This window comes from Microcebus murinus, chromosome 1 (assembly GCF_040939455.1).
Source record: "Microcebus murinus isolate Inina chromosome 1, M.murinus_Inina_mat1.0, whole genome shotgun sequence".
Taxonomy (NCBI): domain Eukaryota; kingdom Metazoa; phylum Chordata; class Mammalia; order Primates; family Cheirogaleidae; genus Microcebus; species Microcebus murinus.
Genome location: NC_134104.1, coordinates 147,884,728 through 147,910,043, shown reverse-complemented (window position 1 = coordinate 147,910,043; position 25,316 = coordinate 147,884,728). Strand labels below are relative to the sequence as shown.

The 25,316-nt window shown below is 37.7% G+C and overlaps 1 protein-coding gene and 1 pseudogene across 2 annotated transcripts in view; both read left to right on the top strand.

Moving 5' to 3' along the window:
- Positions 1 to 25,316, top strand: part of ULK4 (unc-51 like kinase 4) — a 541,908-nt gene that overhangs the window by 404,465 nt on the left and 112,127 nt on the right. For both annotated transcript variants that reach the window (XM_076006616.1, XM_020284578.2), the window contains exon 35: positions 16,283 to 16,468. In XM_076006616.1, the coding sequence (XP_075862731.1) occupies positions 16,283 to 16,468 (186 nt within the window). The remainder of the gene's footprint in view (positions 1 to 16,282; positions 16,469 to 25,316) is intronic.
- On the top strand, positions 16,498 to 22,524 carry LOC142874383 (large ribosomal subunit protein eL43-like; annotated as a pseudogene).

The window sequence follows — 25,316 nt, the reverse complement described above, 5'->3', positions numbered from 1 at the left end:
TTTCCTAGAAATCAATAACATTTTAAATAAAGAAACACTGAAAGCATTTTCATTAAAATTGAACAAGAAGAATAACACTAATAGTTAACAGTATGTGGGAGTATAGATAATGCTGTAAGATAAGAGAAATAAATCTTCAGTCTAAAAGTGATTACTTGCAGTTAGTAAGCTTTTCATACCTAAAAAAAAATTAAAAAATTTATTGGGGCTAAAAATCAAATTGTAGTAAGTAGGCCACATATAATACACAGAAATCAGTAACTTCTCTTTATGCTGGCATTAATTTGAAAGAAATAGAAATGGGGGAAAATCCCTTTCACTGAAGTGACTAAAATCACCCTATAAAAGGCTAAAAATAAATGTAACAAGAAAATACAAGTTTCAAATGATAACTATAAGAAAACTTAAAAAACATAATATATGACCTAAATGATGTCAGAGACATGCCACGTACCTGGAAGTAAGACTTAATAAAAATGTTAATTCTTACCAAATTAATATAAAGATTTAAAGTAATTTTTATAATCCGATCCACCCTTGTTAGTTCATTGAAATGACCCTGCAGAGTAAATGTGAGAGACTTGCCGAGAGAATTTTGAACAGAAAGGCTTCTTTTCACTATTCTTTTATTCCATACATTCATCTCCTGCCTCTCACAAGACCTCTTTAAAGAAAAGCACAGGAACTCAAAAAGGAATAAATTTATAATAATGAAGAGGAAGGACGTGCAGGAGTCAGTAGCAAATTAAGATTTCAACATACTTCTGCAAAGCAGAAGGCAGATGGAAGCCTGTAGACGGATTAAACAGGGCAGAGGAAGCCCAGCCCCAGAACACCTTATGAGGGTATTCAAGGACAACAGATGGGCATTCACCTTCCTGCTGAAACCCCACAGCACCTCCGGCCTCTGGAGGAGATGGAAAAAGGGGCATTTTCCAAAGTCTGTAAAGAATCGCTCTGCCATTCGAGCCCTCTTCTGCTTGTCTTCAGTCCCCACATGCCAAAGACCGAGCCGCCTGGCATGTGCCCCTGAGCCCCCACAGTGATGCCGGGACTTTTCCCTAAAGAACTTGAAGCTGAGAAGAAATTAGACAGTGCCCCAGAATAAAGCAGGCCTGGTTTCTGCAGCACGGCGGTGGTAGAAGTGATGGTGAGCTTTCTCTAAAGAAAGCTGTTCACGCTCCACACCTGCCCCTGCAGGCCAGTGCTACCTCTGTCCGCAAGTGATCTCATTCAGCTCCTTGCTTTCCATGGTGTCTGCACTTGGAGGGTTTCCAGATTTGTGTCGTGAGCCACGACCTGTCCCCTGAACTCCATTCTCGTTATATCTATTATTGCCTACATGATATCTGCATGAGGCCATGCGAGCAGATGGTGGCGTGAGCTGCAGGACAGCAATCTCAGTGACTCTTGCAGGCTCTGTGTCATCCTGCCCTCCTCTCTCACCTCATTTTCTAGCCTGTCCTCCTTGCACATTCACCCCAGTCATACTGCCTCCTTGCTGGGCCTTGGAAACACCACGCCACTGCTGGCACAGGGCTCCCCTGCCAACACCTCAACATTTTTATTATCAAAAATTTCACACAGAAAAGCTGAAAGAATTACACAGTGAGCACATACGTAACTACCACCTGCATTCTAGAATTGTTTTCTATATTTTATTGTTTATCCATCTTTCCATAAATGTACTTTATTTATTTATTTATTTATGAATGAGACAGAGTCTCACTTTGTTGCCCAGGCTAGAGTGAGTGCTATAGCATCAGCCTAGTTCACAGCAACCTCAATCTCTTGGGCTCAAGTGATCCTACTGCCTCAGCCTCCCGAGTAGCTGGGACTACAGGCATGCGCCACATCCAGGATCCACTCTTCAAAGAACTATCCACCTGCCTTTTTTCCTGTTCTAGCTGCCTAGGTGGGAGGAGCCTCTGTGTACCTTGAAAACTAACAGGTACCCAGGTTTTGCTGGGTCAGCCTCTCTGCAGCTTAAGTAGAATCAATTATCCACCCTCTTGTAGAGACGTGTGATTTCCTCCCGACTTGGCAAACCTGGGCCTTCTGTGAGTTCATCATACGTAGTCACAGCCTCCATCCAACCCCATATCGCTCCTTGGGAAGTTACCCGATTCACATTTTCCTCCCCCTTCCAGGTGTTTCAGGAGTGTTTTGCAGCCTTGCCTTTCCTGTGCTCCTAGACATACTCCCATTTCTTTCCCAGGCTCTTTTCCCTGCCAGTTTCACTGCTGATCTCTCTCCACATGACAAGTGCTGTGCAGACCAGAATGCTTCATTGCATAAATGGACCCTCCACTCCTCACTGTCTCTCACATGCAGAGGGGCGGAAGAGAGTGGGTTTCCGGGTGGTCACTCCTTGGTCCCCAGTAGCTTCCTGTTAGCTTCAGTGCATTCTCCTTCTTGTGCAGCTCCCCAGGGCCTGTAGCCATGGCATCCTTTTGGTAATGCTCCCATCACATTTACATTGAAGTGCACTGTCCTGAGCGTGGATGGCCATCAGTGTGTCCTGCCCCCAACTCTCCTTCACAAAGTGCTTTGTAATTCCTGATTCGAAGTCCAGTCTCTTCCATGCTCAAATTCTATCTCATTTGGATAAGTTCTGTTCCCCCTTTCTTCCCACCTTTTCCTCCTGGGTAATAAGCCTAAATAAATTATGTGGGTCACATGTGTCATTTTTCATATGGGCTGTTTCCAACCCTGTGTTGCATTTCCTGGCAATTTCGTTGCAGATCTCTTTTCTCCTTTTCTTTTGCCTTCCAGCACTATTGCTAACCTCTATAATATCAGTAAGCATTGCTTGTGTCACTCCGCATATGTAATCATTTCTCTGTTGTAAAGTATTCAAAGGGAAGAACCATTAGAAGCAAATAGTTTTGTTTGGGGGAGGGATGCAGCAGTTTAAAAATTAAATACTTGGAAGAGGCACTTCATTACATGCGGGCATCATTCCAGGAGTGAGGAACGTGGAAGGATGGAGACCCAGGAGAGGCCGTGCCGGATCCAGCTCTGTTCAGCGGTCAACACAAAGCAATGAGGACCTGCAAGGGACACTTCCGATTTCACGGGGAAAAAATGGGAAATACAGGTTTTTATGTGAAATCTTCCAATTATTAAATTTTGGAAACTGATATCAAGTCTTTAAAATGCCCCAGATCAAACAAAACAAGCCTGTGGGGCAGATTTGTCCCAGGGCCTACCAGTTTACATCTTCTCTGTCGGACACAAAACCTAGTTCCTTTTTATTTATTTGTGAGGACTTACGTTTAGCACAGTTATGTTTCCTGTTGTTACTGCTGTATCGAAATGATCATTTCCCTGGAAATGTATGACTTTTTGATATGATTTTATAAAGATCATATGGTCACATTCCCCCTAGAGGGGAGTTTGTTTATAAAAAGTCAATGGAACAATAATGTGTGACATATAAAAATTCACATTATTTGCAGTTTATATTATTTGCATTACTTGAGGATATCGCCATTCTCTAACTCCACTTTGTCTTTGACCTCCTGCCGTTGGGTGTTTGTATCGGCGCACGTATTTAGCACATGTTCACTGAGTGCCTGCTTTGTACCAGGTGCACAAAACAGGCCGGCTGTCACGGGCTACAACAAATGAGTGGACACACTCATTTCTAAGAGTGACAAGCAGTCTTAATTGTGAAAAGGGAGAGGTGCTACAGCCCTGCAGAGTGGTCTCAGTGGTTGGAGAGGAGGATTGGGAGTAAGACGGGTATCTCTTTATGTTGGGAGGCTAGGGAGGAGCTCTCTGAGAGGTGGCCTTTGAACTGAGCCATGATGTATGTGTGGCCACCCTTGTGAAAATAGGTGGTGAGTGTGCCAGGCAGAGAAAATTGCAGATGCAAACACCTTGAGTGGCAACATGGTGTGCTCCAAGAAGTGAAGGGAAACCAGCATGTTTTAGGCATCATGAGCAGGGTGCAGGTGATGCAGGAGGGAAGGCCAGGGGCCCAGCCATGCAGGCTCTGTGGGCCTCAAGAAGGCTTTGGTTTGTATTCTAAATGCAGTGAGAAGTCATTAGAGGTTTTAAGCAAGGGAATGATGTGATCCAATACGTGTTTTTTGGGGGGAAAAACACTGTGGCTCCTGTATGGAAAATGGACTGCAGGGGCACAAGTAGAGCATAATGGGGCATTTGGTGACTTCTCAGGTGGCTGTCTCAAACCTACTTCTCTCATTCATTGGCCACAGAATCCATGAAAGTGTCTAAGGTAGAGAGATAGGAAGAGCAGAAAGTGACAGAGTCAGGCCAAGACTTGCCCACAGAACTCAGCATCTTAGAATTCACTGTTAACACATTCCTCATCTGTGGTTTCTAAAATTTTGCTGTTTCATTAGAATTATTTAAATCTCCTTGTGTATTGACAGTTATGGCTTTTTAAATGAGCTATATTGTCCCCTTCTTTAGTTATTGACATGGAAATTGTCATTTCATAATGCACATGGAAAATGCATCATGAAAGTTAGTTAGGACAGTGCAGGAGGCCCAGAAGTCAAGGTCGATTTGATCTATCTGTGACTTTCAACTTGTTTTCAGATTTTTTTTTACCTGGTACTCTGGTCTGTGCTATGTAGTCTTATACCTAAATCAATAAAAGTAGTGCCAGGTTCTCTTCCCTCTAAATTCCCACATTTAAAAATATAATGTGCCTGGGTCCAAGGACATTAAAGTGTACCCTCACTTCTCAAGGGAAAGGGGCCAGTGTCAAGGCTGTGGACAATAGTGTTTCCTTGGGCTGTGTCATCTGGAATTACCACCAATCATCAGCTTAATGATATTTCCTGCTGCCTCTTCAGCTGAGTTTGGGCAGGAGTGATATATGATAATAAAGAGGAACAGGATTGATGGCCTAGTGTGAAACCTTGTTAAAGATGTCCTAACAATACAGATGAAACTTCCTCTCCAGGTGCTTTTAGGTAATACAAAAAGTATAGAATTAAGTGATTCTTTTTTTTTTCTGTCTTGGTTAGTGTATTCTCATCTCTGAAAATAAATATTTTCATACAATTACTGAGATAGCATTGCAGCAGGCAATATTTTTAAAATAGAATATAAAATAAGGAACATTTTAGAATGCATTGTATGGTATAAATTGAATAAAGGGAATTAGACACAGCACAACTCTGATTTAAAATTTTTTAAAAACAGTCTTTAAAATTCAAGCGTACGTTTACTTTGAAATATGTCCAAATTGTATATATTTACATATTTATATCTTATCTCTCTCACAAAGCATTTTGGGTGGCTAATAAGAATGTTTGCAATAAAGTTAGAGTTGATAGAAAATACAAGATGCCAGATGGACATACCTTATACTAAAACTGATTTGTTGTTTATCTGAAGTTCACATTTAATTGGGTGCTTCTTTTGTTAAGTCTGACAACCCTAAATAAAGTAGGAAATATGAATAAAGCAATGAAGATAATACAGGGTGAAGTTTCTACACACATAAGCAACCTTAATAGAATGACTAAAGTTGGGCCATGTTTTTGGTTTTGAGAGTCTTGCTTGACAGACAGAAATGGAAATAAAATCATTAGCAAGATATACATTGCCTAGAAAGGAGGAAAAAAAGGAAAGAAAACATACAATTCCTTGGAACAAGAAAGATTTTCTGGTTTTTAGGTTTGAAAGAACATTTTTTTCATGGGAATCCATGAAAAGAAACACTTTGTGATGATGGGGGGTGGGGTGGTAATATCTACTTTTTATTGAGCATTTTGAAGAGTAGAAGCTTTTAATTTATCATTTTTTTTCTTCTGTAAACCATGCTTTTGCAGTCATAGCTAAGAAATCTTTCACCCATCCATGGTCAAAAATATTTTCTCCTCTGTTTTCCCTTAGGAGTTTTCTAGTTTTAGTTTTTATATTCAGGCTTATCCATTTTGAGTTCATTTTGGTACATGACGCAGGGGATGGATCCAAGTTTATGTTCTTGCATATTATTTGAGTATTCGTTGAAAATGTGTTCTCAACTGCATTGCCATTGACCTTTATCAAAAATCAGTTGACTATATTTGTGCGAGCGTATTTTGGGGCTCTTGTTTTTCAGGTTTGCTGTGGCTATTCTATGTTCTTGGTATTTTCATATGAAGCTTAAACTTGGCTTGCCAAGTTCTACCAAAAAAAAACCCACAAAAAACTATGGGATTTTAATTGTGTTAAATCTACCAAGTAATTTGGGGAAATAGGAATCTTGATAATATTGAGTCATCTGACAATGAGCAAGATATATCCTTCCATATATTTAGGTCCTTTTTGATTTCAGCAATATTTTATATCTTTCAGTGCATAGGTAATTCATTTTTTGTCCAATTTGTTCCTACGTATTTCTAATTTTTTGATGCTATTGTATGGGTATTGCTTATCTTAATTTTAATTTTGATTGTTGCTTAATGAAAAGTACAATGAATGTTTGTGTATAATTGCTTTATAAACATATGCTTTCTTTCTCTTGAGTATATATATACCTAGGTATCAAATGTTAAGTCTATGTCTAACCTTTTGAAGAACTGCCAGTCTGTTTTCCAGAGTTCTTGCACCATTAACATTTCTACTAGCAGTGTATGAGGGTTTCAATTTCTCCACATCTTTACCAACTGCTTGTCATTGTCTGTGTTTTTGATTATAGCCTTCCTGTTGAATGTGAACCGTATCTCTCATGGTGGCTTCAGGCTGCATTTTTCTGATGGCTCCTGATACAGAGCATCTTCTCCTGTGCTTACCATTTGCATACCTTCTTTAGAGAAATGTCTATTCAAATCCTTTGACCTTTTAAAAATTAGGTTATTTTGATTATCGAGTTGTAAGAATTTTTACATATTGTATATATACAAGTCCCTTATCAGATATTAGATTTACAAAATATTTCTCTTGTTCTGTGGGTTGTTTTTCAGTTTCCTGATATCATGTATAGCACAGAAATTACAAATTTTGATGAAGTTTAATTTATCTGTTTTTTCTTTTGTTGCTTGTGCTTTTGGCATCATACCTAAGAAACCATAGCCTAACATAAGGTGACAAAGACTTACTCCTGTGTTTTCTTCTACAAGTTTTTATACATTTAGCTCTTATATTAAGGTTTTGATCCATTTTGAATTTTTGTATATGGTGGGATGTAGGGGCCCTATTTTATTTTTTTATTGTGGATATTTAGTTGTCTCAGCACCATTTGTGGAAAAGAGCATCCTCCCCCAACTCCCATTGAATTGTCTTGGCACCCCGTCAAAAATCAATTGACCGTAAATGTAAAGGTTTGTTTCTGGGCTTCTAACTCCGTTCCATTGATCTATATGTCTGTCTTTATGCCTGTACCACACTGGTTGGATTACTGTAGATTTGTTGTAAATTTTGAAATTAGGAAGTAGGAATCCTCCAACTTTATTCTTCTCCTTTAATATTGTTTTGGCTATTCTTGGTCCATTCTATTTCTATATGGATTTTAGGATCAACTTAATCAATTTCTGCAAAACATAAAAACAGCTATAACTTTGATAGAGAATGCTTTGAATCTGTAGATCAGTTTCAAGTATATTGCCATCTTAACATGGCATCCATGAACATGGGGAGTATTTCCATTAATATATGGACTTTCTTTAAATTTTTCAGGGTTTTTACAATGTTTTATAGTTTTCAGTGTGTATTATATCCTTTTGCTAATTTTATTTCTAAATATTCTATTTGTTTTAATGCTATTATAAATGAAATTATTTTCTTAATTTCAACTTTAGATTATTAATTGCTAGTTTACACAATTGATTTTTTTGTATACTAATCTCATATCGTCAACCTTGTTGAACTTGAATTTGTTTATTCTAAAAGTTCTTTAATGGATTCCTTAGGATTTTCTATATATAAGATCATGTCATCTGCAAATAGAGATAATTGTATTTCTTTCTAGGTGCTTTTTATTTCTCTTCCTTACCTAATTTCCCTAGCTAGGACCTGAATATAATGATGAATAAAAGTGGCAAGAGTGGATATCACTGTGTATTCATGATCTTAGAGGAAAGGAATTCACTTTTGCTGTTGGGTATGTTAGCTATAGATTTTCCATAGGTGTCTTTTATCAGTTGAGAAAGTTACCTTAATTTTTTGAGTGTTTTTGTCATGAAAAGATGTTTCATTTTATCAAATTCTTCTTTTTTGAATATTGAGAGGATCATGTAGTTTTTGTCCTTTATTATAATACCATTGTATATAACATTGATTAATTTTCAGATGTTAAACTAATTTTGCATCCCTAGGATAAATCCCACTTGGTCATGGTATATAATACTTTTAATATATTACTGATTTGGTTTGCTAGTATTTCATTAAGGATTTTTGCATCTATATTCATAAGGGATATTGGCCTATAGTTTTATTTTCTTGTAATGTCTTTGGTTTTGGTATCAGGGTAATACTGTCCTCATAGAATGAGTTTGGAAGTATTCCATTTTTTTAGTTTTCTGAAATAGTTTGTAAAGAATTGGTATTACTTCTTCCTTAAATGTTTGGTAGAATTCACCAGTAAAGCCATCTGGCCCTGGAGTTTTCTTTTAGGAAGATTTTTAGCCATAAATTTATTTTCTCTAATGGACAATATGCTACCCAAGTTATCTATTTCTTCTTAGTTAGCTTCGGCCTGTATTATTCCCTCTGGTAATTTGTCACACCAACACTAGCTGTCTTGGTCTTTGGGGACTTTTTGTTCTTATCTTTTCAAATTAAGGAACCCCTTGGGATCCACGTTTATTGTCCTCCTTGTACTTAGGCCTGGAAACACTCTCAAATCTCTAATCTAGGACAATAGTAGAGCTTACCCAGTTTCTTTATCTCTCAGGATCACTGTTTTCATCGCCTGATGTCTAGTATCTTAAGAACCATTGTTTCATGCATTTTTGTACTAGTTTGTTGTTTCAGGCAGTTAGGTATATCCATTCTCTGTTATTACTAGGAAGATTTTATACCTGAAAAAATATATATATTTTTTTATTTTTTGAGACAGAGTCTTACTTTGTTGGCCAGGCCACAGCAACCTCAAACTCCTCCTGGGCTCAAGTGATCCTTTTGCCTCAGCCTCCCGAGTAGCTGGGACTACAGGCACACGCCACCATGCCCAGCTAATTTTTTTATGTATATATATTTTTTAGTTGGCCAATTCTTTCTGTTTTTAGTAGAGATGGCATCTCGCTCTTGCTCAGGCTGTTTTTGAATTCCTGACCTTGAGCGATCCTCCTGCATTGGCCTCCCAGAGAGCTAGGATTACAAGTGTGAGCCACCGCCGCCCAGCCTGAAAATATTTTTTAATGGAAAACAAAACCAAAACAAAAAATCAGATCTACAAGGATCCCGGAAATAAATCACCCTGGAAAATATTACTGATAACATCCTCCAATTACTTGAACAATGGCACAAAATTAAGTCAAAAATAAAGAAATTTTAGAGCTGATTAAAATAGAAGCCCGAGGACTTCTGCCTATCTTACCAGCTACCCCAAATCTATGAAAATAGAGAAGGATTAAATGTATCTTACAGTGCTGGGAGAACAGAAAGAGAAGTTGTTAATGGAAAAGAAATGTTATGCAATTACTAGATAATGGAAGGCAGATGGGACTGAATTGAAATAGTGGCGAAAGCTAACATACATAGGAGAAAACTAACCAGAAGGTAGGAACAGCTGCAGAAAAATCTATAAACTCAGAGTGAGGTAGAAAACTGATAGAGGCCCTAGGCACCTACCAGGCGAATTGAAGGTTAGCATTCAGAACAGTCAGGCCTCTCCCATTATCCACATTGCTCTGCCTTGTTCCAGCATCAGAATTCAAGGACTGCACTGTGGAGAGGGTGAACTGTCTATCTGAGGTGATTTCTAATATGGGGGTCAGCCTAGGACAGTAGCATTGGGGAGTTCGAGGGAAAGAGAATACAAATGGGGTTGGCAGACAGGGAAGCCACTTAAAGAAACAGGCATATGCAAATGCAGAGGAAATCCAAGCCAGCTGCCTATAGTAATCTACCCAATCATTCATTCATAAAACAGAAAATCAAAGACCATTAGACATTTGGGGAAGCATAACAGCAAGAAGTGGAAAGATAAAGGTAAATAAAGAAAACAGCTAAGCACAGAAGAAACAAAGGTGATGGGAAGGGTCGTGGCTTGAATCATGGCCCCCCACAAAAATATTATAATAATATTATAATATATTATTCTTATAATGATGGCCCACAAGTACCTCAGAATGTGACATTATTTGAAAATTGTGTCATTCCAGATGTGATTAGTTAAGTCATACTTAAGTGATAGGCCCCAAATCCAGTGTGACTGGTGTTCTTATAAGAAGATGGCCAGGTAAAGACACAGACACACCCCTAGGGAGAATGCCATATGATGATGAAGGCAGAGATTGGAATTATGCAGCTGCAAGCTAAGGAACACTAAAGATTGCCAGTAAAATCACTAGAAGCTGGGAAGAAGAAGGATTTCCCTATGGGTTTCAGAGGGGGCTTGATTTCAGACATCTAGCTTCCAGCACTGTGTGGCAATACATTTCTATAGTTTATATTATGCAGTTGTAAGACTTTGTAATGGCAGCCTTAGCAAACTAATATGGCAGGTAAAATAAACTAATCATTATAATTGGAAAAATGGAAAAAATGTTAAAGTAATCTAAAGGAAGGTAGAAAAAAGACAATGAGAGGAATGAAAAATAGGAAATGGAAGACAAATAATAAAATTGCACATTAGACTTAAGCACCAGTTAAAAGACAAGAGATAGAGTGTTTTATTTGTTTTATGGTGCTATAACAGAATACCACAGGTTGAGTAATTTATAATGAACAGAAATTTATTGTCTCATTGTTCTCAAGGCTGGGAATTCCAAATCAAGAGGCTGGCATCTGGCGAGGACCTTCTTGCTGTGTCATAACATGGCAGAAAGCATTAGCTGGTGGAAGGGTAAAGAGAGGGTAAAAGAGAGAGAGAGAGCAAGAAGACACCTGAACTCATCCTTTTATAATGAACCCACTCCTGCAATGATGGCATTAACTCATTCATGAGGACAGAACCCTCATGGCCTAACCAACTCTTAAAGGTCCACCTTCTAATACTATTGCACTGTGGATTAAATTTCCAACATATGCTTTTGGGGGACACATTGAAACTATGGCAGAGTGAATAACAAAACATGATTCAACTACGTGCTGTCTACAAGAAACTCACTTCAAATATAATGAATGAATATATAGGCAGGTTGAAAGCAAAAGGATAGAAAAATATGTATTATGTAAATAGTAATTTTAAAAAGCAAGAATGTCCATATTAATATCAGATAAAGTAGACTTCAGAGTAAGGAAAATTACTAGACAGAGAGGAACAGCCACTGTAGTAACATAACTATTTTAAATGTATGCACACCAAACAACAACCTCAAACACATGAAGTAAAAAATGATAGAACTAAAAAGAAATAAACAAGTCAATTAAAGTTGGGGACTTCAGACTCCACTTAGCAATTGATAGAACAACTAGACAGAAAATCTTCAAGAATATAGAAAAATTGAACAGTACAATCAACCAACAGGATATAACTGATATATTAATATGTAGAACACTCCAATAACAAAGGCAGAATATACATTTTTTTCCCAATGCCCTTGCATCTTAAGAGAAACTTAAACAAATGTAAAAGAATTGAAATAGTATGGAGTGTGTTCTCTGGCCATAATGGAATCAAATTAGAAATCAATAATAGAAGGACAGTAGGAAGATTTCCAATACTTAAAAAGTAAATGCACTTGAAAATAATTCATGAATAAAAGAAGTCTCAAAGGAAATTTTTTAAATGTATAGAACTGAATGGAAATGAAAATATCAGTACATCAAAATATGTAGGATATAGCCAAAAGCAGTCCTGAGAGAAAAATTTATAACACCAAAAGCTTTTAGAAAAAAGGAAAAAAAGGAAAAGAGGAAAGGTTTTAAATTAATAATCTAAGTTCCTACACCACCAGAAAATAGAAAAATAATAGCAAAATTAACCCAAAGGGAGGAAATTATAAAGATAAAACCAGAAAGCAATGAAATTGAAAATAGGAAAACAATAGAGAAAATCAATGAAACAAAAAGCTGACTCTTTGGAGAAAAAAATTCAATAAAATTAAAAAACCTCTGCCAAAATGATGAAGAGAGAGGTCAAAAATGACCAATATAAGGAATGAAACAATGTAAAAAGATGTCAGTGTATATCTGCAGCCATTAAAAGACTAAGAATGGAATACTGTGAACAATTTTATGCTCATAAATTCAATAACTTGGAAGAAGTAGAGCAATTCTTCAAAAACTACCAAAATTCAACCAAGATGAACACTTGAATAGTCCTATAATCATTAAAGAAATTGAATTTGTAACTTAAAATCTCCTGAAAAGCAATGTGTAGGCCCAGATAATTTCACTGGAAAATTCTACCAAATATTTAAGGAAGATTAAATACCAATTTTATATAATTTCTTGCAGAAAATAGAAGAGGAGGAAATATTTCCCAACTCATTTTATGAGAGTAGGATTGTCCTGATACTAAACTCAAATTAAGTACTAAAAAAAAGACTATAGACTAGTATCTTTCATAAACTCAGATGTAAAACTCCAAAATATTAGCAAATACACCAATGTAAAGAAAGAATGAACACTATGACCAAGCAGGATTTATTCCAGATATGGAAGGCTTATTCAACATATAAATATCAGTTAGTGTACTCTACCATATAAATAGGCTAAATATGACACGATCATATTAATTAGTGCAGAAAAAGTAATTGACAAAATTTAGCACTTATTCATGATAAAAATTCTCATCAAATTAGAGGGGAAACCTTCTCAACCTGATAAAGAACATCTGTGAAATATCTACAGCTAATATAATGAATGACTAAATCCTTTCTCCCTAAGATTAGGAATAAGGCAAGAGTGTCCACTCCCACAATCTTATTAAACAATGTACTGGAAGTTCTAGCCAGTGCAATAGGGTAAGAAAAGAAATAAAAGTCATACAAGTCGGAAGGGAAGAAAAAAACTATGCCCAATTACAGGTAACACATGTAGAAAATGCCTAAGAATCTACAGAACACTCCTAGAATTAATAAGTGAGTCTAACAAATTTGCAGGATACAGGATCAATAAACAAAATCAATGAACTTGCCAAAATGTATACATTATAAATATTGCAATTTTTGTATATCGATTATAACTTAAGAAATCCATTGCATTTCTGTATACCAACAATGAACATGTGGAAGCAAAAATTAAAAGCCCAATACCATTTAAAATTGCTCCAAAGAAATTGAAGTACTTAGGTACAAATATTACAAAAAACATATAGGATATATATCCTGAACATTGCAAAATACCAATGAAAGAAATCAAAAAAGATATAAATGGAGAGATATACTATGCTTATAGAATAGAAAATTAAATCTAGTAAAGATCTTGATTCTCCCCAAATTGATAGATAGGTTTAATGTAATTCCTGTCAAAATTCCAGCAAAATTTTTTATAGTCAGTCAAGCTTATTCTACAATTTTTAAATAAAAGCATAAACCGCAGAGTAGCTAAAAATATTTTAAAAAATAAAGTGAGAGGAGACACCACCTGGTGTTAAAGTTTATCATGTGACTACAGTAATGAGACAGTGTGTTATCGATGGAAGGGATAGATACCTAGATCCCTGGAACAGAGTAGGCCTACACAAACATGCCCAACTAATTTTTAACAAAAGTGTAAAAACAATTCAATGGAGGAACAGTAGCCTTTTCAACAATGGTACTAGAACAATTGGATACTCAGTGACAAAAAAAAAAAAAAAGACCTTCACTTAAACCTCATACTTTATATAAAAATTAACTCAAAATTGAATTAGATATAAAATATAAAACTATTATGAGCCTTTAGAAAAAAAATATAGGAGAAAGTCTTTAGACTGAGGGTTCAGCAGAGAGGTTTTTTTTTTTTTTTTTTTTGAGACGGAGTCTTGCTTTGTTGCCCAGGCTAGAGTGCCGTGGCATCAGCCTATCTTGGAGATATATATATATCTCCAAGCAATAAAAGATAGATATATTCCTCAAAATAAAATATTTTGGGCCTCAAGGACACTATCAAGAAAGTGAAAAGACAACCTGCAGAATGGAAAAGAAATTAAAAATCATATATTTGTTGAGCAGTTACATTTAAAATATATAAACAAATCTTAAAACTCAACCATATAAAGACAAATGACCAGTGTTTAAAAATGAACAAAGGATCTACACGGACATTTCTCCAAAGAACATATGCAAATGGCCAATAAGCACGTGGAAAGATATTCCACATCATTAGGCATCAGGGGAGTAGAAATGAAAACCACAATGAGCTTACCACTCTGTAACTACTAGGATGGCTGTAGCTAAAAAGACAGATAATAACAAGTGTTGGTGGGAATGTGCGGACACTGGAACTCGCATACATGGCTGGTGCAAGTGGCAGCTTCAGAAAATGGTCTGGCAGTCCCTCAAAAGGGTTAAACATTTGAGTCACCATATGACCCAGCAATTCCACTCCTAGATATATGCCCAAAGGAAATGAAGACACATGTGCACACAAAAACTGGTAGCTACATAAATGTTTATAGCAGCATTATTCATAATAGCAAAAAAAAAAAATGAAAACATCTCAAACGTCCATCAATTGATGAATGGATAAATAATATGTGGTATGTCTATATAACATAATATTATTAGGTAATAAAAAGAAATGAAGTACTGATACATGCTACAATATGGATGAACCTTGGAAATATGTTAAGTAAAAGAAACCAGTCACAAAGGATCACATTTTGTTTGATTTCATGTATCTGAAATGTCCAGAATGGGCACATCCATTAAAACAGAAAACAGATCAGCATGGAGGTAGGGGGGTAGCAAAGTCACTGCTAAAAGGGCATAGGATTTCTTTTTGGGGTGATGAATATGTTTTAAAATTGTGGTAATGGTTGCATGAATCTGTCAATGTATTAAAAACTTTTGAGTAGTACACTTGGGGTGAATTGTATGGTATAGAAATTAATTATATCTCAAAGCTGATACAAATAAAACTTTAAAATATAAAAAGAAGGCTAAAATGCTTATAGGATTTCATATTACAACTTTTAATATATAGAAATAATACTTTCTCTCCCATCTGTTTAGTCAGTAATGATTTGGACACAGACAAGGTCAAAGTGTTCCTTAATGTCCTCTAGAAAGTGGACTTTTCCAAAACAAGCTACTAGTAAAAAGAGTATAAAGGAACATGCCTCTGAAAAATCAAACTATTTCCACACCCATTGACACACACACACATCCCTGTAAGTATATATGCGTAGATTAGATATATATATAAAACATACACTGATCCTCTGCTAGTTACAGGCCATTCCTTTCTGTGGATTAATATACCCATCAGTGCATGAATGGATAAAGAAAGTGTGATAGATATACACAATGGAATACTATTTGGCCATAAAAAAGAATAAAATCCTGTCATTTGTGGCAACTTGGGTGAACCTGGAGGCCACTAGTCACTATGTTAAGTGAAATAAGCCAACCACAGAAAGACAAATATCACGTGATCACTCATATGCCAAATCTATAAAAGTTGATCTCACAGAAGTAGAGAGTAGAATATTGGTTACTGGAGGCAGGAAAGGGGAAGAAGGGATAGGAGGATGCAAGGAGAGGTTGGTCGGTGGGTACAAAGTTACAGTTAGATAGGAGGCGAGTTCTAGTGTCCTCTTGCACAGTAGGGTGAATATATTTAATAATAATATATTGCATATTTTAAAATAGCTAGAAGAGAGGATTTTTAATGTTCTCACCACAAAGAAATGATAAATGTATATTCTAATTATCCTAATTCATTTACACATGTATTGTGGAATTCATTAACACATGTATTCACTGTACACATGTATTGAAACATCACACTCTACCCCATAAATATGTACATTTATTATGTGTCAATTAAAAATAGAATAAAACTTTTTTTAAAAAGGAAGAAAGGACTACAGGATCTTCTGATTTTGTGTGGTTAGCCTTGTTTGAGCTATTGTATATACACTTTGAAAAAGATGCATTTAAAAAATAGACTTTGTACTTTGGCCGATGCTCCCATCATTAAGCCTAATTTTAATGTATTTCTTGAGGAATACTAACACCATCTTCGATGGAATTTAATAGTCCCGTTTGTTAATTTCCAGCTTCCTAGCGAGGATCCTGAAATTTTTGATGTTTCATCCAAGTGTCTGTCTATACTGGTTCAGCTTTATGGAGGGGAAAACCCAGACAGTCTGTCTCCTGAAAATGTGGAAACTTTTGCTGATTTGCTGGTATCCAAGGAGGATCCAAAAGAGCAGAAACTTCTGTTGAGGATTCTCAGAAGAATGGTGAGTTCACACAGAAAGTAGGGGATACCATGGGTGACTTCAGTGGCAGCTACATGGACAGTGAGTAGTCATTTCTTGGACCTAATTTCAAATTTCCAGAAAAGTTGCAGAAGGTGTAAAAGAACTCTCAGTTACCTTTCTCCTTGGTCACCTATTGTTAGCATTTATCATGTTGTACCTTATGTGCATATACATATATTTTTTCTGAACTGTTTGAGAGAAAGTTAGAGACATTGTGTGTCTACACCCCTTAATATATAAGTATGTATTTCCTTAAAAAAAAGATTATGTAACTTAAATATAGTAAACAGAATCAGGAAATTTAACATTTATACAATTCTTTTACTAATCTACTATCCATATTCCAATTTGGTCAACTGTCCCAATAACTTTTATAACCTTTTTTCAGTATAGGGTACAGTCTAGGAGTACCTATTTTAGTAGACGTGAGTCTTTAATCTGGAATAGTCTTACAGTTTTTCTTCATCTCTCATGACATTTTTGAAGAACACAGGCTGGGTATTTTGTAGCATCTCCTTCAACCTGGGTCTGTCTGATGTTTCCTCATGCTTAGATTCATGAATACTCCGTAAGTGATATGGGTCCTTCTCAATCCATTACATCCGGATGCTCATGTTGGCTGTTTGCCTGTTACTGGTGGTGTTAGTTTTGATCACTTGGTTTAATCAATGTGTAGTTATTTTAATTTTGTAATAATTACAAAATGGATACTTTCTATTAAATAACTCCTAGCATTCTACTATAGGAAAAACTTTCCCTTCTGCCTCATTTATTTTATTTTTAAAAAATATGTATGGCTGATATCAATTTGAAAGTACTTTTGAAGGCTGACTTATTTTCTATCTACAGTAAATCCTATTCTGCTGATTTTGAAGGCCATTATTTACAGTAACCAGTTCTGAAGTTAATAAAGGATAGAGGTCCTTTTTTAGTTTGTCATCTTCTGGTTTGTCAGTCTGTACTCACTTCTAAATCCTATTATTTTGAGGGGTCCTTTGGCAACTGGGTGCTCTAGAGAGTTATACTCAAGATGACTTTTGTGCCCATTTGATAAGTAGGCAGCTGCAGCAAGTGACCCAGCTGAATCTAATTGACAAGTGATGGGTGACAGAACTAACTAGAAGGAGGGAGATAAAGAGATTGATCATCCCTACTGCTGTTTTATGCTTTTGTACTACTATGTCCCCCTACCTCCAAACAAGACTTACTGTCTCAGCATAGTCTTTCATTACCTGAGTGACAGAATGATGACACAGTGTAGGCCAGTTTTCCAAAGTATAGGATAAATACTTTTGAGTACAGTAGATCTTGGAGATGACATTAAATCAGGTAGTAAGGAAGTTTTTACATTCCAGTTTTCTTTTGATTGTTCTGATTGTTCAAGGCAAAAGTCTCAGTTTGGTACGACTGTTGTCTTTATACCTCTCTAATCCTTAAGAATCTCCCATTTTAACAGAGACCAGGCCTCTCAGACTCCCATCTTTTCCAGTGGAGATAAGGTATTTCTTTAAAAAATATTTTATTTAAAGATAAAAGGTCAGTCTGAAGGCAAGTACTAGAGAATATAGCAATGCAGGTGATATGTAGATATGGCAAAACTATGAATTTGGTAGAGAATGACAAAAGCTTGGGAAATATTAATCTGATATGGTTAATTTTTTAGAGATCTACAGTCTCTTCTTTGTATTGCTGGACCAGATTTTTTTTTTTTTTAGAGTTTTAGATCTCTTTGGCATAGACGCGTATACGTAGTATCATATGCTGCCCAGAGGAGATAGACAGTACCAGCATTAAGTACAGTAATATTTCTGTGGCAAAATGTATGAATGTTCACACCAAGTGGGGTTAAATAAAGACTAAACATGGGCCCATGTGGGTTCAGGTCAGGTTTTGCTACCAGATATGTTTCAGAACCAAAAACTTATGGGGATAAGCTTTGATTTTCAGAGCTTTCTAGATTTCGGAAGGTGAGATAGATTGCAGGCAAGATACTGTGGATCTGTCTTTGGAAATAAATTGCAGTATTTACACTGATCAAACCAATCATGCAGGGAGCAAGTTTAGACCCCAACTTGGTCAAAGTAGCCAGATGCCATCATCTTTTAGTTTATGTTACTAAAAAAGTGATTTCTATATGGTGTCTGACCTGCCACGTAGGGCCAGGTAGATTTTGTTTGTGGAAGAAAGTTGAATCCAAGTGACTTTTACCTGTGTATGTGAAAACAGAGATAGATCCTGGTGATGCTCATCCATTTTGGTTTTTTTTATTCTGGTAAAATATATAAAACATAAAATTTACAATTTTAACCAGTAAATTTTAACCATTTTCAAGTGTACAGTTCTGTGGCATTAAGTACGTTCACATAGCTGTGCAACCATCACCACCATCCATCTCCACAACTTTTTCATCTTCCCAGCTACAGCTCTATGCCCATTAAACAATAACTTCCCATGCCACCTCCCCCAGCCCCTGGCAACCACCATTCTGCTTTCTGTGCCTGTGAATTTGACTACTCTAAGTACCTCATATAAGTGGAATCATACAATATTTGTCCTTTTATGTCTGGCTGGTTTCACTTAGCATAATGTCCTCAAGCTTCATCCATGTTGTAGCATGTATCACAATCTCCTTCCTTTTTAAGGCTGAATAATATTCTATTGCATGTATATACCATATTTTTTTAAATGATTTATCCATTGATGGAAATTTGAGTTATTTCACATTTTCTGCCCCATTAATTCTTTTTCTTTTACCTATCTTGTTGTTATTAGGATTGACTCATGAATTTTTCTTTTATTTAGTGAGTTATAATCTATTGCTGTCCTGGATTTGGCTGGGAGCCACTCCTGGATGTACGCTGTGTCTTTTGACATGCCCCATCATTTTGGGGGAGCACTTTCCAACATGATATTCCAGGCTTATCTTGTATGATTGCTCCAGCCCTGGAATCAACCATTCCTCCAAGGAACTATGGAGTTTTTTTGTGTGGTATTTGGAAAATAAGATGCAAAAATGTTCTGTGTTGAGATTATAATGACTATTTGTTTGCTTAACAACAACAACAAAACGGCCTGGATAGTAGTCCCAAGAGTCAAAATATATTGTTTTCTACTGTCTCCTGGAGGGTATCTCTGTAAGTCACTCTAACCATTTGATGTCTCTAATTTAGCTATTCAAGAATGTCTGTAATGTTTGCAGGATAGCTATCTGTGGCATACGCCTTGAAATCTTCTAAAAGCTTCCTAATTTACCCCAGGTCTGTCAATGTTGGGTTCAAGCTGTATAAAACACATGGTCAGATTCGGAGGGCCCCAGTCAGCTCAGTTGTGACCTTGAACATGCCTATCCGGAAGCTCAGTTTTACTTAAATTGAGTACAGGCAGTTCCCGACTTACCACGGTCAACTTACGATTTTTCAACTTTAAGATGGTATGAAAGTGATAATCCTTCAGCAGAAGCCATACTTCAAGTACCCATACAACCATTCTCTTTTTCACTTTGTGTACAATATTCAACATGAGAGATTCAGCACTTTATTATGAAATGGGCAAAATCATCTCTAACAAAGCCTAACTGTAGGCTAATGTAGGTGTTCTGAGGACATCAAGGTAGGCTAGGCTAAACTGTGATGTTTAGTAGCTTAGGTATATTAAATGCATTTTCAGCTTACATTATTTTCAAGTCATGATGAGCTTATTGGGAAGTAACCCCATTGTAAGTTGGGGAGCATCTATACTGAGTTTAGTACATTTGCAGAGAAATAGCCAGTTTCCCAAAGAGTAGTGTGACACCAGACATGTGTCTGGACTAGGTTAGTCCTCTTTCCTCTTTATGTTGCTGCTCCCTGTTTTTAACTCTGTGGCAGCCATTGTTTTGTAACTGTTGGCTTTCTTTCTGTTCTCATCTTCACGTTATCCTTTTTCCAGGGTAGTGATGTGGTCTTCTTTGTCATTGTATTTTCAGCATGTTACATAACAATGGTCATCAGATGTTGATTACTAGTGGTAGTCCCTATGTCAAGGACTTTGGGTGATTTATCTCATTTAATCCTCACAGCAATCCTAGAGATTAGCTCCAGTGATTGTCCCCACTTTACAGGTTAAAAACCAAGGCTCAAAGAGCTTAAGTACTGTTCCCAGGGCCACCAACTAGGAAGTGGCAGACCTGGTATCAAGCCCAAGTTGGGATGCCCCCAGCCCATGCTCTTTCCAAATAGCTCACCACAGCCTGCTGCTCTGCCCAGGACTGATCTGGATTCTGCAGACATTCATAAAGCCTAATTTGACTAAGCTTTGATTTAGAAGGCACCTGAGAGATTAATTCTTTCATTCATGGAAAAATAAGAAGTATAAGAGTTATTACTGTGTGCAAAATTCTGCACTGGGGACCCTGAAACAGTAAGACGTGAACTTCCTGCTCCCCGCCCTCTAACCGGAGAGATTCAGAGACACCCAGCTTCATCACAAGGCAGAATGCAGTCAGTGCTGCGGCAGAGGAGCCAGCAAAGTTCCACAGGAACAGTCCCCTTGGGGAGGAAATTGTCAAGCGTCTAAACCGAGTGTGGAAGGGTGTGTTGATATTCCACACGTGGAGCAGGAAGCAGCACAACCCGAGCAAAGGCCCAGAAATCCACGGAGCCAGATTGGGGGGGACGTAAGAAATGGGTCGGGAAAGGCCAGAGAGTAGCAAAGGTGAGCTTTCATAGCATTTGCAGTTTGGACGTTATTGTTGGAATCAGGAAATTCTGGTCTCTGAAATGAAAAGGTGGCGGCAGCATCTCAGTTGAATTCTAGTCATCCTTACTGTGAAATAAAGCTTTATACCAAAGTCCCTGGCATGGAATAGGTATTTACTAAGTGTCTACTGACCTGAATAAGGAATAACCATAAAATGTAACTATTTTGATAGTGGCGGTTGCTTGTTTTTGCTCTTCAGTCCATATTGGGAGCTCTTGTTAGTACTTTACAGACACAGAGGTCAGACTTAGACCATGAAAGACATCTGGGCCACAGTCAGAAGCGTCGGTCTCCTCCACTGCAGCCCTGCCAAGTTTCTGATGACTGGATGAGATTGCATATGCAGGTGGGGAGAGGGCAGGAAATAGAGTGATGTAAGGGATGGGAGTGAAGATTTCCTGTGACTTTGAGTAGACTCCTCTCGGGTCCAGCTCGCTGGAGCAGAGGAACCAGATTCCTTAGAGAAACGGGCAATCTAGACATATTACTCGACGTCAGTGATTGGATTAAGCAGGACTGATAAATGCAATTCTCTTGATTGTAAGAAACTAAGGAGAGAAAGACAAGCTTCCTGAGGACCCACCTCAAGGGATACTCATTAAGAGAATCCCTCAGCTCTCCGGGCTCGGACCTGGTTCGCGGCGACGTGGCTAAAGGCACCAAGAAGGTCGGATTTGTTGGTAAATACAGGACCCACTGTGGTGCCTGCCTCTGGAAAATGGTGAAGAAAATTGGAATCAGCCAGCACACCAAGTACACTTGCTCTTTTTGCGGCAAAACCAAGACGAAGAGAGAGCCGTGGGGATCTGGCACTGTGGTTCCTGCATGAAAACAGCAGCTGGTGGTGCCTGGACCTGCAACACCACTTCTGCTGTCTCAGTCAAGTCTGCCATCAGAAGACTGAAGGGATTGAAAGACCAGTCGAAGCTCACCCTTGTAGACATCACTAGCCTATGATAAATGGGTTAATTTATATAACAACAACAAAAAAGAGTATCCCTCTGACCCTGGAGCACATCTGAAAAGAAGAGTGTTCTGAGCTAGCTGGTGGGGCTGTCTCTTTTTAAGCCCTGATAGAGGAGCGCCCTCCTGTGCCCAAAGCTGGTTGAGCCTGCATGTATTCAGAGAGGATGACCCCGAAATATGCTTGGCCCCATAATTTACAGGTGATATGCATGTCAGTGACTGGTAAACCGTCCTTATAACAGAGTCATCTTGGGGCATGAGGTGGCGGATACCTCCCCATGAATCACAAGAAAGGCCCTAGATTCTTGACGTTTCTGCTTAAAGTCCCATCTTGTGACTATAACTTTCTTTTTTTTGGGGGGGGGGGTTTGGGGAGAAACTGCAGGTCAAACAGAGGGTATTTGGTGCACCTGCCTGATAGTTTCCTTGGCCTCCTGACTCACTGAAACCCATTCATGAGGGAGGTGGTGGTCTTTGGGCAGCTGCACACATTATTTCTTATCCTACAAGCATGAGCCATCTAGACACCTTTAAGAAAAAAGCTAAATCCAGCATGTATGAAGCAGAAAAACATCGGGACTTCAATGATATTGTGGACTTGCTTTTTCAGTGTTGGACTGCCTAACGATGGGCTGTTCGTTGTCTGCAAAAAATGATTCTTTGTCTGGTCAAGCCACTGCAAGTTGGGTTTGCCGGTATCTGTTACCAAACTCAACCCTAAGTATGCTACTTTGAGGTATTAGTGAACCAGCCTACTACTCAATAAAGCCCTGTGGCTTAGGGTTGCTACTATAAGTATGAATCTAGGACAGTAACTTTCTAAACCCATAATTTTCGCTAACAAAGGAAAGAAATAAAAGGCTTAATTTCTGCTAATGGGGGTGGGATGTGTTTTGCCCCTAGGGTGCTCCTCTTTATTTAGTCTGTGTTTAGAACATTCAGAGAACATTGAGGAAACCTAACGATTTAATTATCTGTTACAATTTACCAGGAAGTTGGGAGGTTTTATAATTATATTTTGTGCTTTAGCTTTAAAAATGTGACAGAAATCCTTCAAGTATCTCCCAAGTTTACCTATCCCTTAAACTGGATATCAGTGGGAGTTTTCCCAGGGTAATGACTGTAGATTAGCTACTTGTCTCTTAATTAAAGCTAGCTTATTCCAATGCACAAAATATTGACTGCATATGCACCGCCATAGACTTGCCCTGTGCCTAAAATTGGCTTCAATATATGCTATTGACTGCTGTCTGAAAACAGAAAAGCAATCCATGGGAGGGAGAGAGTAACATGCTGTTGCTGCTGCTCTCTGTTATCTTCTTGCCCATTTACCTGGCGCAGCAGAGGTGGCAGGAGTATGATTTGGGATGACCCTCTGAAGGTGATTAGTATTAAACATCTTTTACAGATTTATTACACATATCCATTCCTTAGAGACTCTTTACCCTGTGGCCTTCAGAAAATCATGCTGTGCTCACCACCATTTTCCTTCTGAATTTTCATTTGGTCCTGTTCATTCCGCCTAGAACAGACATGTTCTGCTGCTGAAAATGAGTGTGACATAGCATTTCTTCATGTACAGAGTCTTTAAGTCTTTAGAGAGACCCAGGCGAGGAAACTAGGAATTCTGTAGTCATTCTTTTTCTATTTTAGGATCAGGTTGAGTTGTAGAATTTGGAATCAGAGGAAACATAATTTCTACTAGAAAAGCAAAGAAATACTCCTTGGAGAATAACAAAAAGGCAAAACGATGCCTCTTTCCCTCCTATCTTACTTTTCTTGTAGTTACAACCTTCTGTTCTTGATTTTATTCTTAAAGGGAAAAAGAATGGAGATTGGTGTGAAACCAGGAACATTTTTTTAGAGAAACACTGTGCCCAAATGAGTAAAAAGTAAATGTAATCAGTCTCTATGAAAGCTGGTTCCTTAAAAGATTTTCCTGAAACTCTGAGAGGATGCTCTTAAGAGTTTCTGAAAGATGTCACTCTTTGAATCCATACAAATCTAGTTCCACTGGAGAAGCATTCTCTGCCAGGAATTGCCATGGGGTTTGCAAGTTAATTTGGGAATTTTTCGAATGATTTTGTTGTATCTTTCCATAAAGAAAAGAAATATCTTGCCTAGAATTTTTACTTCATTCCCTATGGAGACATTCCTGAGATTTTGAGCAAGACAGAGTCAGGAAGCAGATGGCTAGTGAAACAGAGTCCTTTATAGCCAGTCCTTGTCAGGACTTCAGTGTTGCTGTCGGCGAAATAACAGTCCCCATCAAGACCCATGAGGGCCAACCACCCCTCAGTTGATCAGTGAAATTGCTTGTGCCCCGAAGACTTGTGCTTCCCAAATCAGTCAGAGTTCCTCGGGGCTTGAGTATTGGAAATAAATATTTAGGTAATGAGGATCCTCTGCCACTCCATAGCTACCTGTTTAGCATAGCACACCTGTGATCCTACCTGCAGGCATGGCTTCTGTTCAAGAATTTGCCTTTAAAATCAAGCATCACAATAAGTGACCCTTTTGATCTGTGTCGGTAGGCAATTTACCCTGATTAAAAAAAAATATTTTGACATGTAGAGGTGATGAGTAAGCCTGAGCGAACCACATAATCTCCTTCCACTATTTCTGCTTCGAACATTTAGGAAACGTCTGGGAATAGGCAAGTGGCCCATAGGTGTGTCATAGAGTGTTCAGGTCTCATTGGAATCATAGGCAGTTGAGCCAAACATCCTAGACCAGTATCCCAGTGATATCCATGAAATTGTGATTGAGGCCTGTCGTAACCTTTTCTGTTTCAGGGATTAGCCTTTTCCAACACCATTGCTAAAGGAAAGTTTGGAAAGTATTCCTGAGAATTATTTCCCGTGGCATCTTGATTTCCTGTTTCGGTTGATAGCGTGCTGCTATCATGACCCTCCTTGAAGCAAGTAATGATTGGGGCTCTCGTTTCAAATAATCCTTGCCTCTCTCTCTTATTTATACACAGAACATATTTATCCCTTCTTCAGAGAAAGTCTCCAAGTTCCATATGGTATAATTTTTTTCAGGATAATAAGCACTTTTATTTACTAGAAAACGATAATACTTTCTTCCTATGAAAGATCTCCAGAAACATTATAGATTTCAT